The sequence below is a fragment of the Athalia rosae genome, chromosome 2, assembly GCF_917208135.1.
Source record: "Athalia rosae chromosome 2, iyAthRosa1.1, whole genome shotgun sequence".
In the NCBI taxonomy this organism is placed as follows: domain Eukaryota; kingdom Metazoa; phylum Arthropoda; class Insecta; order Hymenoptera; family Athaliidae; genus Athalia; species Athalia rosae.
This window is the reverse complement of record NC_064027.1, coordinates 26600927-26618667: the sequence shown is the minus strand read 5'-3', so window position 1 is coordinate 26618667 and position 17741 is coordinate 26600927. Positions and strand designations below refer to the sequence as shown.

Here is a 17741-nt window from a genome sequence, read left to right as displayed (position 1 = left end):
AAGAATGGAAAAGGGTAATACGTGTGTGGAGGGTGCAACGATGGCGACTGAGCAAAAAAAAAAAAAAAAGAAGAAAAAAAAGAAAACTTGTACAGAGGGAATGAAAATAAAGGTTGGACATTAGGACGTCGGTGGTAAGGGCTGGTGTGAAGGGAAAAAATGGGAAATAGGATACGCACCGCGCGGTCCAAAGGGATGAAATTCAATAAAGAAAAAAAGGGAGCGAGATGATAAAATAAAGGTAAAAATATACGTCTACTTATGTGTCTAGATTCTCCGACCGTGGAACGTCTATAATCCGGGACAAGTTATAAAACAGAAATGAAAAATATCGACACTGCCTGCACCGCGTGTAAATTATATAATTTTCGCCGGATTCTTTTGGTTGTTTTTTTTGTTCGTTCCACCGACAATAATCGATACATAGAAAAATTGTGTACCAACGAATTACGTAACGTTATACGTTGTTCTTTAGGAATAGCACGTTATGTTTAGACTATTGGTTATTGTAAACAAATCTTTATTTTAACTGCTCCCCCCACACGTAGTTTTTCCTTTCGTTTTTTCATTTTTCTTTTTCTCCATTTTATTCTTTTGTTATTTATACTCACTGTGACTAAAGTAGACCGGAAAACGTTTGGTGACTAGATACGCGACGACGTCTGGACGTCAATTTTAAAATTGAGTGGTAACTAATTTTAGATCATATATACGCGATGACCTCGAGACTGTGCAGTATGTACATAGCATCAAAGATTATATACACGTACGCATATAGTTCCGCTTTTGTTTTTACTTCAAATTATTTTTATTTTCGTCTATTTTTAAATATATCTCATTAAGCGGTTCCTCTGTATACATGCTCCATGGTGTTATTTATATAAACACACATAGATGAAACTGGAGTGATTACACAACTATAGTTTACACAATAGAATTTTGACATTAGTATAAACTATTTTAGTTTATACAGTACGCGCGCTTATACTTTTTTCAAACAAGATTTCTTATTTCCGAGAAAAAAAAAAATGTTTTTCATAGATTCCTCTTGGATGGAAAAACTATCCTTTTCCCGCCACCCTTAGAAAACGAAAATCGAGAAACGTTGACTTCGTGTCCATTTTTTTTTTTTTTTTTTTTCTGTTTTTTACAAGTGCATAACTGTATAGTGTCTGAAAAAACGTATACAGAATTGTATGAATTTTATTTATTGGTTTCTTTTTTCTTCTCTTTTCACAATATTTGTGGTATATCGTTACATATGTAGGTTACAGGTATACCTATGTAAATACATACGATAGTCAATAGCCATTAGATTAACTCGCGGATAACCAAACCTCTGTGGTTTGAAAACGTTTATACATATACGTATACATGTATTTATATGTAAGACGAGTATATATGTATATTATATACACACGTATATATGTATATATGTGATGGATATATATATACATGAAGTATATGTAATGCAGGATTGGGACGAGCACGTGATACCTGCGGTGCCAGGTGGCGCGAAAATACCTCTGTACTGCAGTATTTTTCTACGCGATAACGCACGCTCTCCTCTTACATGAAGTCAAAACGGTAAAAAGTTTAGAAAAAAAAAAAAGAAAATATGGAGGAAAAGCCAAAAAAAAATTTATAAAATAACTAGAGGAAGAAGAAAAAAAACTGTACAATGAAAAAAGAACCGAACGACGATTAAACGCCGAGTGCGGTGGATATGCGAATATATGAGTATACAGGGGTGTATGTGAGCTTGTAGCATGTGCAGTTTTCTACCTAGATGTATATACATATGTGTACGTACGTCGTAATATATAGGCGATATATTTTTCACGTATATATAATACATACACATATGATTCACGTATGAAAATTTTATTACAGATAGATTTGAAACTTTATTCCTTTATTTAGAATTATATCGAGGTATCCGAATAAAACTAATGAATGTGTATAAATCAAATATCATAGTGGATGAAAATCGCTACGAATTAATTAGCGGGGTGCTTATTGAATCATATGTGCGGAAATTTGGCTCGTGTAATTCTGCTGTTGCGGATAATCACTGTTGTCAAAAATTATTTCGCCATATCTGCAGATATGTAGTTTGGTTTTTTGTTACCCTCGTGCAACGTGGAAATTTATGACGATGTACACGTATACGTGTAATCCCCAATTGACACGATTGTACTGAGCAAAAAGGCAAAGAAAAAACAATAATTGATTTCGAAATTTTTCGAAACTGTTCATTAGAAAATGAATGAATGACGAACGATTTTCTTCACGTCTGTTCATGACAAAATTTTGTAAAAAAAAAAAAACAAGTATTTTTCATTTAGGCATTATAAAAAAAATGTTTTACCCTCGCAGTCGACGAACGAAAATTCACGATGACTTTTATCGCACGATAAAATCGTGAAATTCATTTCAGAGCCAATAACGAATAATTTCCTCCAATATTATAACTATTTGCGATGATGATGGACTCACCCGCCAGCAACTAGGATCATCTGCATGGTGCATGGGGACGGCTGTTTTCACAACGACGGCGAGTTTAAAAATGTTTTTCTTTTTATAATTATTATATTTATTTTTATATTTATTTAATAATTTGATTTTTTTCTTTCTTTCATTCGTTTCTTCGTTATTGATATTATCAGCAGAAGAATCCGATCATATTAATACGGCATAACAATGTTAACAACAATTATACAACAACATTAATCGTAATAATAATAATAATAATAATGATATCAATAATAATGATACCGCTGATATCAAGATTCACTTCCTTTTCTTTATATTATTTGATTTTATTCTCGTTTCTTCGTTTCTCTTCTTACTTTGTTTTTTCGCAGGTTATCACTAATAATATGTACGTGTATCGATATACAGATATTATATCATGTATAATATCACATAATATAATTTTGATATATGTATATATATGTGTGTATCATATGTATTCAATAATTCGGGACGGCGTTAGGTATTAATTTTTCGGTATTTTGTATCTTCGTTTGATTATTATTGTTACTTATTTGTTTGTTTGATTTTTTCTTTCTTTTTTTTTTTAAGTTTTATTTTCGAGTCATTCCTCCTCTTCGTTTTGTCAAGTTGTTTTTTCAAATATTTTCTTCTCAAAATTTTATATGTATATGTAAATATATATTACTATGCAATCGTCGTATACGACATCAGCACGTACAGTGATATGCGGCAGCGGTTGATGAATGGACAAAAAACACTGTCTGTGTACGTCTATAAATTTATTTATTCGTATTTTTGTTTCTGATTTATTTATGATATTGTCGACGACGTCCAGCGGTGTCTCTCACACCTGAAAATCTTCCACCTCATGTCGTTGTCGTGACACCTAGTTCGGTATTTTTTATCGACAACAACGTCATCGCGCTTTCGCTCCCGTGCTTGCAGCTGCATTTGTTTTTACTTTTGAACGATGAATCTATGGAGGGTAGTAACGAAGATAAAAAGAAAGATTTTATTATTGCTGGTTTCAGTTCGTACGGTTTGGATATTGAATATTTTTTATCAACCGCACGTATTAATTGTTCACATTTTTTTTCATTCGATAAAATAGCCTCGCAGCAACGCTGCACCAATTCACAGTCTTCTTCTTCTTCCTCAGCTGCTGATGCTGACGCTGACGCTGATGATGTTGATGATGCCGATGCTGCTAACGCTGCACCTAATCCGGATGACGAATCACTATAATAAACACCAAAGTCCACCGTCGTCATCGGCACGTTTTTTATTTTTATCGTGTAATTTTGACTTATTTTTATTCGATCTTATGTAACTGAGATTCGGAATCAAAGTTTCGGAGAACAAATAAGACCGTTTTGCTCGAAATTGGATCTATTTCTTTACTTTTTATATGGAGATTTATTTCGTTAATTAAAATAGACGATCTGTTTTTTATTTCTTCTTTTTGTTCCACACTACCGAGTTCCTAATAATAAATGATATCATACCAGCGTCTTTTCACCATCATTTGATATAGAAATAATATCGTATACACATGCACAGAATGGATAATAATCGCGGAAATGGGAGAATCAAAATAATTTCACTACGAATAATAAATCAATGATTAAATAAATAAACGAAAGAAAGATGTAAATACGAGAATTTGAAGATATCAAAACACTCTCGGTTTACGAAATGTTGAACATTTATTTATTTATTGCATTATTTCATCAAGTTTAAAATCGTTCTCTTCCTGTTCCCTGTATTACAGATGTGAGAAGAAAATTCGTTAGTCGTTGAACGTGCACACCAACTTCACACACAATTGTTCACATTAATTACAACAATTGAAATTGGGTTTCTCTTCACTGAATTTCTGATGACTTTGTCGAGTTGGGAATTTTGTTCTTGCTCTTTATTTTTTTGAATTTTTTTTTTTCTGGGATTTTATCCCTTTATGCTTGACGTTACTTAGTTTTGTTGGTTCGTTGGTTGACTGACTGACGAATTCTAGTTGATAGTTTCAAGAGCGAGCGACGGGCTCTTTGGTATATACATGTGTGTATGTATGTGTATATATAGGTATATATATATATGTATTTTTTTTCTTTCGTAGGTATAAACGAGCGAGCTGAGAAGGCTTCTAATAAGTGGGTTTTATGCCGTTGGATATAAAGAGAGGTTTGGTTTGGACCTGGGGATAGGTAGGTGGTAGGAAGGTAGTAGAGGATATAACGGGGTAACGTCGAAAACCACCACGAACCTGAACGGCGGCGCCACCCGCGCGGGAAAAGCTCTACGAGAGGACCCGCGCTACCAACCTACCCTACCTTCACCCCCGCGTCACTTTATAGGGTAGGGACGCCTTCAGTCGATATCCCCAACCCACCCCCTCCCACACAACCGTGTCTGTATACGTGTACACACACATACCTGGAACCGTGTGGGTACTTTATATTCATCTATAAATCACTCGCATCAAATTTTAGAAAATCCAAGCTTACATCGTACGGAGTTGGTGACTTTATAATAATGCGCCGTATCGGTACGGCGGTGCATCGGAAAGGGATTGAAAAATTTATTCATCGATTGTTTGTAACAAATTTTCCACATGCAACGCAGTAGCGTTTGGCTCGGAAAAGCGGAAGAGAGAAAAAAGAATTAATGTTCACCCTGAAAATATTCAGGTCAAACGAAAAAGCGCCATTGTTCTTCATTTTTAGAACGTATCTATAATTATGTTGGGAGATGTGTTTTATCATGAACCATCTACCCTTGGACGTCTAATTTTATTTTTCTCTTACTTATTTCGCATTATTTCAATCTCTGCGAAAGGAGAAAACCAAAGTAGATAGAGCCAGTATCTGACATATCGCTGTTTTCGTTTCGATTCAACGACGTGTTCAAAAAAGAGGTGATGTGCGTATGACCGAGAAGCTTTACCCGAACTCTTTCCCCGTAAAAAAGGTCAGAAAACGCGGAATTGTTCGATAGCTGGAAAATTCTCTGGTAAAAATTGGTCGATCAAATTGGTTGAAGTGAGGTAACAAAATGACCTGTAATTGGATACAAAATTCGATAACATAACCAGCTGTTTGAAACCAAAAACGATCAGTGTATGTAAGAACAGGTATTCGCCGAAAAAAGAGTAAGAGAATACGTTAGATTATTTTTGGGGGCGATTTTGCTTTTCCACTTGCACGTAACTCGAACGATTTTGAGGTAGACCGCAACCTGCAGTGCATCGGGTGGTTTTAGAGGGAAAGTAAAAAAGCTGGAAAAAAAGATGCAGCTAGTGTGACACGGATTCGAAGGGGTAAGGGAAAATCGGGGGGGAAAAAAATAAAGTAGAAAGAAGGGCACAGGGAGAATGTGTCAGTCAATCAATTACTACCGCAGTAGCCATGAACAATTCGTGTCATTGTTATATGCTATAATAGTGAGCGGCAGAATTCGCGGCGGTATTCCTTTTGTTCAATGTCAGTCTAGTTTAAAACGTAGCGACTTCTTTTTTTCAAATTAAAAGAGATTTTTTTTTCTTCAGCCTTCTTTTTTCATCTTCACGCCCTATAGAGGCTTACACAAAAAACACATACACGCCGAATTCTATAATGGGAAAACTGCACGACTGCGAATCCGCGTTCCATTTTAATTGGGAAAATTGCAGAAAACAAAAAAAAAAAATGGAAGGAAAAAGAAATTCTACTATCTACTGGCGTAAAAAAACGCACTTCCTGACGCTCGTTCGACGCTTTTTCAATTTTTCATTGAAATGAACAAAATCAGGAGGAAATCAACAACTACAAATTCCAACTGTATGAATTCACGTTTTACCTACCGCCAGACATCAAGATTCACGAATTTTTCATTTTTCTTCGCTTTTATTTATTTTTTCTTCCGCCTGGTATATGTATATTATATCTGTATAAAACAAGTGGTTTTAAGGGGACTCGAAACTAACCGCAGCTACTAACAACGCGCCACCATCAGGCAGCTTTTTTTCTACAGTTTACGAGGGGAGAAATTCTGTCTTCTCCTTTTCCTCTTTCAATATTTTAGAAAACTAGATACTTGTCGACCCGAACAACGAAAATTCTCAAACATCGCAAACTTCGTACGGCTTCAACTCGTACAGTAATTTCGTGTCGTGTCTTTTCTTTTTTTTTAACTACTTTTTACTTTCGTGGATCGCATCGGCCTTGAAAAATCGGAAGTGTGAGTAACGCCCTGCTGGTTTTCTGTACCCGATATGTAATTGAAAGAGCTGAGTGAGCATTAAACAGATATATACCTTATAGGTATACCTCCAATTATCGCATAGGTATTACGTAAAGCTGTCGACTGCACCCTTATAATATTATAACGTATCTATAGTGCAAAATAGTTGCGTTTGGAGGGAGGAGGCACTAGAAATTCCGCGGGTAGGTATTATCAGATCATACTTTTACACGCCTTATGGCACACGCCACTTACATATGAGCTGTTGGGTATATTATATGCTTAAAATATAATAGGATCACGGAGCGATAAGTAGCTGTACAAAAATTGCTTTATACGATTCAATTAAACAGTCATGATCATCGCACTTGAAAATTGCTCTCAATGAATTATTACACTCTTAGTATATTTTACCATCGAGGCGATGAAATTGGACCGATTTTTCATTTCGAAATAGCATTGCAGCATCTTGAAATTCTTATAACAGAAAAACGTTTTACATGAAACCATTTTTATTTTTAATTGAAGCGAGAAAAATTAAATAAAAATGAGTGTTTCTTTTTTTCTCCAAAACAGAGTCAAAGATGGATTTTTTCTTGGGTAAAAATAAAAACGATAAACATTCGAGACTCGGTGAAATTTGTAGAAAATTATAATACGGATTGAATAAGTGGCGGTACGAAGAGTATATTCGTAGCCCTGCCCAACGAAAACCTGATGTTGAATTGTCTCGCCTTGCCTTGGTTTACCTTGCCTTACTTGGTAAAACCTAACCAACCCTATACGTATAACACGGTATAACTAGTCTCTGCAGAAGTATAGCTTTAGCCTCGAGAAGAGGTTAACCAATCGTTAATCTTGTTAGACAACCTCCAGCGCACCTACAACCGCATTTCTTAAATATCCAATAAAGTACGACGAAAAAAAGATTCCGCAGGTCAGATTACAACGAGACTTCGCCGACTTTTCTTCTCCGATTATTTATGTTGCATTCAACAACGCTATGACATATATTCGATCTTCGTTCCAATTTTTTTTTTTTCTTTTTGTTCTAAGTTCATCATGATTTCATCGAAAAATCATCGCTCTACAATATCTACTAGCGAACTTCGCGTTTTCTTCTCATTTCTTTCTCGTCAAATTTCAACTGTCGTACGCGCGTTAACGTATTACGGATGACAGACAAAATATAATAAAAAAAAGGTGGGAATCAGATCGCTTGAAAAACAGAGTAAAAAGCTCGATGTCCATTATATCATTGATATAACCAATGGCGTTTTATACTTCCTCCGCTGCAGTCGGTGGTGTGGTTAGCATCGATTTCTAAGCGTTCAGCTTTTCCACTTCCAAGTGTTCCCTGCCACCCCCGCCGTTCCCTGCTTCATTCTTTCTCCCGATTTCTTAGATAGCCGCACAACGGTACGGTGCATTCCAAAATCCAACCCCTCAGTCGATATACAGTCGCGATTCACGCCAAACCTTTTTTTTTTTTTTTTCTATTTTCAAACAGTCCTGCCATTATTCTATTTCCTTTTTTAATTTCTTTTATTTTCTAGCGATTACTCTCAGGGAGTCAGTTGATAACATGGTAATCCGATTGTTGAAGATACCTGCAGCGGTCGTGTGAAAAAAAAAAAGTTCAGAGCAAACCAAAACGCTGAGGGTGAATTGAATTTAAAGAAAAAAGAAAAAAATGGTGGCGCCATCTGACGTGGGGTAGTTAAACCGCGTTTCAGGAATCCTATGAATATCCTACCCTACCGACTCAGTTATCGTCTCAGAGGGATGTAATCGCAGAATGATTAAAACTTCCGATGAGGGTGCTGGTTTACCGACGTTGATATAAAGACGTACGTACGTACGTATGTATGTGGACTAATTGTAAGTAGTCAGTGGCTCACTCACTTGAGAAAATGAGATCTGAAGAGGGTGACTGAGATACGAGGGAAAACAAAACTAAATAGTATAGAATAAGAGGGAACAAAAGAGAAAAGATAAAAAAAATGTTATAAGTAGAGGGTGTTTAAGAGGTTGAACTCTCGTCGACTCGAGAAGAGGGTATATAAGATGATATTATCTTTCTATGAATGTGCTTTCAGGTAGCTGCTGCTGGGGGAAGGAGAGGAAATTTCCTTTTTTCTTTTTTCATTCCGAGAGAGAGAGATAGAGAGAGAGAGAGAGTAAAGAGACCGGGGTTGAGGACTTTTTTTTTTTGCTTTTTTACCTCGTTCACACACGCGTTCCTGAAGGCTAAGCTACTTATAATTGTAATGACTAGCCACGAGTGGAAGCGTCGGATGTTTTTTTCTATCCTTCCGTCTTTGATATTCATTTATCCCCAACTCGTCAACCTATGATTTTCCATCTTCCGACCGCGAATTGAATTTATTGAAATCTTTAAATTCACTTTTTTCACGACGAGTGGAAAAATAAATTTTGGAAATCCGCGCGTAGAAAGTCTCGCGGAAAAGGAATTAGCAGGTGAGTCGTCGTGGATGTCAAGTCGTGAGGCTTCCGGCATACGGAAGGTAGAAATATAGTAATTAAGGAACTTGTGTAATAATTTAACACCTATTTCAAGGCCGAAAAAAGGTAACTGCCAACTACTCCTTATCTTAAATAAATTAATCGTGGTTCGCTAGTTTATTGATCATAATTTCTTTCCAATTTTTTATCGCTGCTTGGAAATCACGAGCAATTAATTGACTTCATTTTTGTGTTCAATTAAAAAAAAAAAAAAAACTGTTTCATTTTTCATATTTAAGGATACCCTTGAACTGCACAGTTGGGCGAAAAAGATTAGTAGCGGGTATTGTAAAGTAACAAGTATTATTTTTACGTTTTTTTTTTTTTTGTGTCATATACATGGTACGTACCGTATACATAATATCATATATAGTAGGATAGGTATACGTGTAAGTGAAAGAACGGTTGATCAGGGGGAGGATTTTCTATGGAATCACTGTGCATATATTTAGAATGCCCCCGAATAATATCGATCGATTAACCGACGCTTTAGTTTTTCTATGATGTATAATCACAGTTGTCGCGTATAAATTTTTCTCTTTTTTCATCCCTGTCTCTTTCGTATTAAATTATTCGAATACTGTACATGGATGGTAAGTCGGTACGAGTGTCTCAGAAAATCTATGAAAGCGAAAAGTAAAATTAAATAAAATATAACGACCCTGCAGTCGTTGAGAATCTTAGAAATCGGACCAAAAGAAATTTAAAATCATTCAATGGACATAAATCTAATGAGACAATGAAAAAAGAAGTTTTCAAAACGGATCTCTTATACTTTGACTTTATTTGATTTTGAATTTGTTTCAGTTATTTATTTATTTGTCTTTTTCGTGAATGTTTTAAATATTCTATACTGATTTTGAATCACCGTTTTTTGCGCCGGGGAAATGTATTCCCTCCTCCCTGTCCAGGGAAGATAATCCCGGTAAAGTATAACCTGATGATCCACAAATCCAGCATCATGATCGTCGATCACCACCACCACGAACTTGATCACACTTGTCTCGCCAACAACGGGAGCTGCCAAGCATGTTTACGAAAAATGAAATAATAAAAAATCCTCCGACGAAGAAATGAGGAAAAAAAACTTGTGCACTTTTTCAGAGATTACAGTGAATAACGCAGAGAGAAAAAAATTAATAAATTGTCTCTGCACACCGAACAAACAACAAACCCCTCCTCGGGCCGTGCCATCAAAATGAATTATTGCACATTCGGAAAAATTTTTCAACCATAAGAAAAAAAGTACAGAGAAAATAAACTTCGCATCCACCCTCGTTCGACTTAGCAGCTCCCCAGGGCAACGATGTTGACCGCAATGGAAAAAAATCTACGTATTACATAACGTATCTCTAAAATTTATATGATCGACGGTTAAATTTTCTATTATACACGTACGTATTCTGGTTTTCCGTTTGATTATTTTATCTCGCTCTTCAGAAAACGGTTTGAAAAATGACACTGCGAAGGTAATACCGTCTCTATTTTCCGTCTCGTAGCAAACCTCTTGTTTGGAGTCATTTCATTTTTACCTCGAACCTTAATTGTGTATTTTGTATAGATAATATTTTTAAATTATGTATATGTGCATGTATATAAACCAACGGATGAGACGGCCCCGAGGATTTGTTGTACGTATACTATAATTAAATGCTATAGAAAACTTGACGGCGAATCAGATCGTCGAGGATCGTCGTGAAAATTTCGTCACACCGCGGGTCATCGCGGTGAAATAAATTCACCACGTAAATTCACGCCACATATGATCCAGGACGGTTTGATTGAATTTAATTTTGACTTTGGCCGAAAGTAGATACTCACATCAGTAGGCAGGCAACGACAAGAACCGTGAGTAGAATGGTGTAAGGAATACAGACTTCACATATACCGACAATTTTGAGCACTACGTTGGCGCATATGAGAAAAAGCACCAAATCAAAACAACTTCCACCTGTACCCATATCACTATTGAGAAGTCATTTTTTTCTTTTTCATATCAACACCGTCGTTCCCTCCGCCAGCAAACTCGCACTTTTTCTTTTTTATACCCAATCAACGCATCTTCGGTACCTTGCTAAAAGTCCTACACCGACCCACTGTTTGAAAATCAAAAATGAAAAGATACGAACGAGAGAAAAAAAAAACAAAAAATCCTCCACTGTCGTAAAACACCACCTTCCCACCGTACTAACCAGCCAACCACTGATCGGTCACTCAGTCAGTCTTCAACCTCGGCATAAGGACATAATAATAAAAAACCGAACATCGGGTATTACCTATCCCAGTCTACCATACCAGTACCGTAACAATTTATCAACTCAGGGTGGATGTCAATGAAAAATTAATGCGATCCAGTGTAAATCCGTTCCACGGCGTGTATCAATCAGTTTTATCAACATGGCTATGGACCATTCGCGGTGGACGGTTGGAGACGAATTTAGTTTTCATTCGCACTTTCGAGACGGCGTTTATCGATGTATATTGTATAATTTGTGAATGAAGTTTCGATACGGCGACGTTATTGAATCGGAGTTATATTTGGTTTTAGTTTAATTTCCCATCGTTGTACATTAATTTGTCTCGATACGTGGAGAATCGAGGGGCTCGTGGTCCGGCAAAAACAGCACTGTCATGTGAAACTTTGTGTGTGTTTACAACACAAAAACACTTCGTAGGTTTCCTAAACCTCCCAAGCGGCCGTGCAGAAAAGAGAGGAGGATAAATGTTGGCAGAGAAGGGGTTGTATATAGTTGGTTAATTAAGACTAGGTCAGGTTCGATCGAATTTGGTCTGCGAGAGTCGGGTTGATCGTTGCACGCGTCCGTAAAGTCAAATTCGGGATTTCGTTTGTTGCGTAGCGATGATTTTTTGAAAATCGTATATTTTCACATCCCTTAGCTGTAAGTGAGACTCTCGAAATCGATTTGTAAAAACCTTCCGGAATACTTAAAATTCGCTCGAAGAAGAGAAAAAATTCTTTCGCTACCTGCACTCGATTTTACATCGCTTTCGAAAACGTTTCGACGATAATTATTTTCCCTCAGAGGTAATAAATCATATCGTTAGAATATCGTGTAAGGGTGCCAACTACTCGGTTTTATAACTTCCCTAACGATAAAGCAGTCGACTAGCCTTATCGACCTCCGTACACGGCTACGCCATCGGGGATTCAAGGAGAACATTTCTCTACCTGTCGGCCAAGTTTCCGCTGAAGCCTTCTTCGATTAAGATCAACAGGGCTAACAATTAGAGCCCAAGGTTAAAGCTGTACAATCTTTTGGCAGAAATTCACGGGATATCCTTATAGCGCAACCCCGTTGTTCTCGAATAGGGGTTGGGAAGAAAAGTTTCTAAACGGGCCCCACAAAATCAAAATATGGGTAAATTTGGCAGGAAACAAAATTCGAAGTGGGGCGAGGGATGTTCTTACGCATAAAACCGCAAGCTTCGATTGAGTGAATTTGCGATGTCGTGAGCAAAATCGTTTCGTTCTTTCAGCGGCGAAATTACGCCGGCCTAAGCTGCATGAAATTGTAAAATTCAAAAGGTTTCTTCTAGGGGTGTACAATGTTACATCGATTCGTTACTCAATTTTCAAAGTACAAACAATGGGTCGTTTTAATTTGACATCCGTTATGATACGACATCGTGTATAAAATTTTCAGTCTTCAACAGTAACGAGACTAAATGACATCTTCATAATAAATATAATCGAACAACAACGAATAGAACCACATTTTTATCGTGTAATTACAAAGTTTAAAAAAGCGTTCTCGTAAGCAATAATGTGAAGGTAGTAGCAGACGACATCGCTTTAGCTGCGGCAAGCATCATCATCAACGAATACGATATAAAATAGTGTTGTTTCTTGGAAAACCTCTCTTCATTCCATCATTTACAGGATTTCAACCATCTCGGCCTTCAGCCTTCGAATACCATGGTGAATAATATCATTCGTGGTGTTCGTCATCCAAATAAAGGTTTTCAAAATATCGACAACTGCATTTGGGTGCAGATGAAAAGCGTATTAGCATCATATCATCAGTGGACATAGACCTTTGTAAGCTTAATATGGTCGTAAAGCATCATCAGCGTTATCATCGCCGTCAGCAGCATCAGCAATCGTGTGAGCCAATCAGCCGTGTGATTTCCAACATCAAACAATGCATATGAATAAGCGAGTGTTGTAGTGTCGATGGTAATGGTAATTTTTTTTTTTGTTTTTTGTTTCTTAATTGATATATATATTATTTTTTTTTTTCAAATTTTTCTATTGTGATGGTGCGAAGTAGATGTGCTTTTTTTCATATAACATGGCATGTGCCCATCATGCCTGGCGTGGCTGTGCAGCAGCTGAGTGTTGTGTCGGGTCGGGTTTTAATATTCTGGATCGTCGGTTTAACCCCCCCGGTTTTTTGGATCCGGGGACGCCACCAGATCACTTCACGGGACACAAAAAGGGTCAATTATCTGTGAACATTGCGTACAGGTAAAGCATAAGTGATTTGTCATTTATTTACTTCGCTTGAAAAGTTTCTTTTTATTCATTGGGTAATACAAAAATAACTGTCATGCGAATGTATATATATATATATATATATGTTGGAAATAATAACAATCGAATTAATAAAACATGGAAATGAAAGAAGGCGGTTCGTTCTTATTCTGTCTTGTTTTTTTCATTCGGATCAGACTCACCTTTGCTTCGTCTTGACGCGTCGGTATCTCCTGAAGTCATTAGCGGTAGCGTCATTCGGATCAAATCCCCTTCGATGTTTCGGAGGCGATGACATCGCTGTTTTAGCGGATCCGTTGATAACGTCAGCGTTGATGTCGTTTTCAATTTGTAGCACAGTTAAAATTGGCGACGATATACTCGTGGGCGATATTATCGAGGGTTGAAATTCGTTCGCCCTTATCAAAATCGGCGGAGGTATCGTCGCCGGATTTGGGGGGCAGCAACGACACGCTGGTACCGGCGACTCCCCAATGAGGAGTACTCGCTCCCCGTGCCCGACGTGATTTGGCACGATGTTCAACTCGTGCCTCGTCGCCCGTCCGGCGCCTGGACCACCCATTCAAATATCAGGTTTAACTTGTCCTCCGCTAAATCTGCCGGATAGGTGTTTGATTTCCAACCCCGCGATCACCGCCGCGAAGTCAGAGTAGTCGAACGGGTCCTTTGTCAATTTTTTTCCTCCCTTCCGGAACCGTCACCAACTTTTCCGATCGTACGGATCCGTTGCTTCCCCTTACGACGATTTTCAAGGGCGCCCCGCGGTCTGGGCCGCCACACGACCGGGGCGTCGAATTGTCTGGTCTTCCTCTGGTTGGTCTCGTTCGTTCACGCACCCCTCGAGTTACTGCCCTTTATAACTTTGCGCCGTGAGATGGCGTCTTGAAACCTCGTTACGCCCCCGCCGTTACGATCAGGTGTGCGCGAGACAGGTCAATACGTGCTACGCCAAATGCGCAGTGATATTATTCTAGGAATGAATAGCGTTTCAACCCTTTCTCGGCGACAAAAAAAAAGGAAATTTTCTTCAACCGGTATCGTTATTTAGAGAGTCTAAAAATTTTTTGCGATGATATCGACGAGAATATCGTGAGATGGTTTTCGAAATCTGGGTAATATCGATCTCGCAACGATCGCGTGTTATTAAAAATTCAACTTAACGGACTACGTCAGACTTTATACCGGGTCAAATATGAAATATGATCATCGGTTTGTTGAAATTGGCCGGGTAATTCGTGGACAACGAGGACGAGGAGCTTCACCTCTTTCTCCCTCTCAGAAAACAAAAAAAAAAACGAAAAACTACGATATCTGAATTTGCACCGGCGTCGAAAATAGGGGTTGTAACAAGCGCGACTGGGGCGACGTCCCTCGTCTTTCGGGTAGACTGTCAACTGGGTTTCGTTCGAATATCCAGCTCATTCGTCGGTCGACGATGCAGTTAGCGAACGTACGACGGTATCCTATAATTTCCAACACACGAGTACGATCGAATCTGCCAAACCGTTGACAAAAAGGAGCGGACGGCAAATTTACTTTCAGTCAATTGTTCGTTCGACAGATGTCGGGAATCGTTGGGGGTTTTTTATTTTTTTTTCTCTTTGTCTTCCCCGCGAAACGCAGTCAAAATCGAAACAACAAAGAAAAATAGCGAAGGGGTTGAAGAGCAGTTATACGGAAAACAAAAATCTCAACAATTGTATCTGATATACGGCCAGGCGTCACACTTGAGATAGTTTCTCTTGAGAGCGTTGGACTTCCTTGTTTTCCGCTTTTTCTCTCCGGAATGTTGAAGAAAGAGATATTTATTTATTCAGAACAGTTGCGTTGAACAAAAACTATAGGGCTCCTGGTCCGACGACGGCTTGGGAATGACTGACGGTTGATAGGCCAACTCGATCTACTATTCAGCGGTTCTCAACCGTTAGCAATTTTAATATACACACAAGCAATTCCACGGCTCGGTCTCGTGCTCGCGTGTCTTCGATGTCCCCCGGTCGGGGGTCCCTGCACCGTATGTAGAAATCCAGCTACACGTCGTATGTATATATATATATACACAACGTCATCGCGTTGTACTTTGTGTTTTTTTTTTTTTTTTTTTTTTTTTTTTCCACCCTGATACGGGAAGGTAGCAGGTTGAGTCGGTCGCCGACCGAGTGACCCTGCCACTGCAGTGGGTTGTCGACATTTTTATAATGGGTTTTTCTTCCTTCCTTCACCGCTGGATCCCTCTATTCTTCGAGGCTCTAAAGTTTCGTTTCTTTTATTCCTCCGTTCCGTTTTTCTTCTTTACATAGAGATGTGGATCGCGCACCCGCTGTTCATGTGCCTTTCAGTTGAAATATAATAATTTCAAAACCACCCGGTACACCGTAGGTTACCCTGCACGGAACACGCGACACTACGACGGCGTCAATAAACTAGGGGATGACGATGAAAAGTAGAGGAGAAAAAAAAAAAAATAGCGAACTACATAGAATCCAACCAAACGGCGGAGTTTTATTCAAAATCGTAAACAGAAAAAAAAAAAAATTCTCCATAATTTGTTCAATGGTTGCATCCGCTAACGAGCACTCGAGTCTTCACAAAAGTTGGCAAAGAAGTTCGGATTGGGGTCAGCGAATTCAAATGTCATATAGGAACATGATAATCGTATCAAAAAATCCGGAATTCTACCGTAACAATTGGATTTCAAGAGCCTCGCAGGCCCGAAAGAATTTTTTCAACATAACAAAAATCTGTTCGACTCGATGGGTGCGAATCGATCACAAAACCGCGACGTCGACGCGATGTTTTTCAACGAATGATCGCCGGCCAGTGTAAAAACAATGAAATGTTTTCACGATAAAAATCTGTAGACCGTAAACCGCGTATTTCCACGCTCGAGTTTGGATGTATACGGGGTACCGGAATAATGTACGGTGCGGACCTTCGTACATACATTACGCTACGTGTATGATATACCGTCATAGAAACGGTGCTGTGAAACAGGAAGTAACCGTACGTACGTTATATGTATACATACACATATATATACGTGAAGTAAAGTCTGCGATTATCCGCAGGCGATGTTCGAACCAACAAACCAGGCAGGTCAACGTTATCAACTTTATTCTTGTACACACTATTCGACGACGATATCGAACCGAGTTTTTTGCCTGCACCGTACCAGATTATACAGTAATTTATAGACCTTTCCTATTACCCTCGAAACGGAGAATGAAAGGTGAAAAAAAAAAAAAAAACATATCGACACCCGAAGAAAGTGCCATTCGAAACCCAGGTTAAGCGTGGCGTACTGTGGTATGTCAAAAGAACCGAAATGAAAAAAAAAAAAAAAAAAAAGATTCTTCCGAACATCTATTAGCAACTGGTGTGCTAAAATCATTATCCGAAGGGTGGAATAATTTTGACGCGACAAGTCCGTAGCTCTCGGATATACGTATATCGAGAGCGATCGGATGAATCAGTAATTGCAAAGAAAATTAGGTCGAGATTTAAGCCGGGAAATCTTCCAGTCACCGGTGCACTACCCCTGCAGGTAAACCTTCGTTTAAAATGCGCATAAATTTACGTTAGTTTAAAAGTTGTCTCGTTAACCACCTCGTTACGCCCACAGTGATGTACGTGTGCGACGTATACCTACAACGGAACATCCCCGGATAGCCACGTGGATATGCAGGTATTTGTGACGACCGTTCGACTGACCAATCAATCGGAACAAGTTATCGAGAATAATTAGGAAAGCTCGGATCAGAAAAGCAACACTCGAAACGTCGAAATAGGCCTTGTAACCGAGGGTCCGAATTTGGGTCCATGGAGATTGAAAATAAAATTTCTCGAATTCGGTTTCAAATTTTTAATCGGTCTTTCGAATTCCGAAACTAGATTCCGCGTCGGCGCTTGCAGAGAGCCTCGGATAGAAAATTTGACGAAAGTTGATCAATTTTTAGAAACTCTATTTCGACGTAGGAGATCC

At 38.4% G+C, this 17741-nt stretch overlaps 1 protein-coding gene across 13 annotated transcripts in view; it reads right to left on the bottom strand.

The window, feature by feature from the left end:
• Positions 1-17741, bottom strand: part of LOC105687815 (potassium voltage-gated channel protein Shaker) — an 81471-nt gene that overhangs the window by 40536 nt on the left and 23194 nt on the right. Inside the window, exons 1-2 of one of the 13 annotated variants that reach the window (XM_048650180.1) lie at positions 11065-11203; positions 10112-10263 (exon numbers count right to left, since the gene is read on the bottom strand). The exons of 9 other annotated variants lie outside the window; for them this stretch is intronic. In XM_048650180.1, coding sequence (XP_048506137.1) covers positions 10112-10206 — 95 coding nt within the window. In that variant the 5' untranslated portion in view covers positions 10207-10263; positions 11065-11203. Of the gene's footprint in view, positions 1-2499; positions 4827-10111; positions 10264-11064; positions 12458-17741 lie in introns of those variants that run through there. 3 more of the 13 variants (XM_048650179.1, XM_048650178.1, XM_048650183.1) reach the window with 3 other exon arrangements.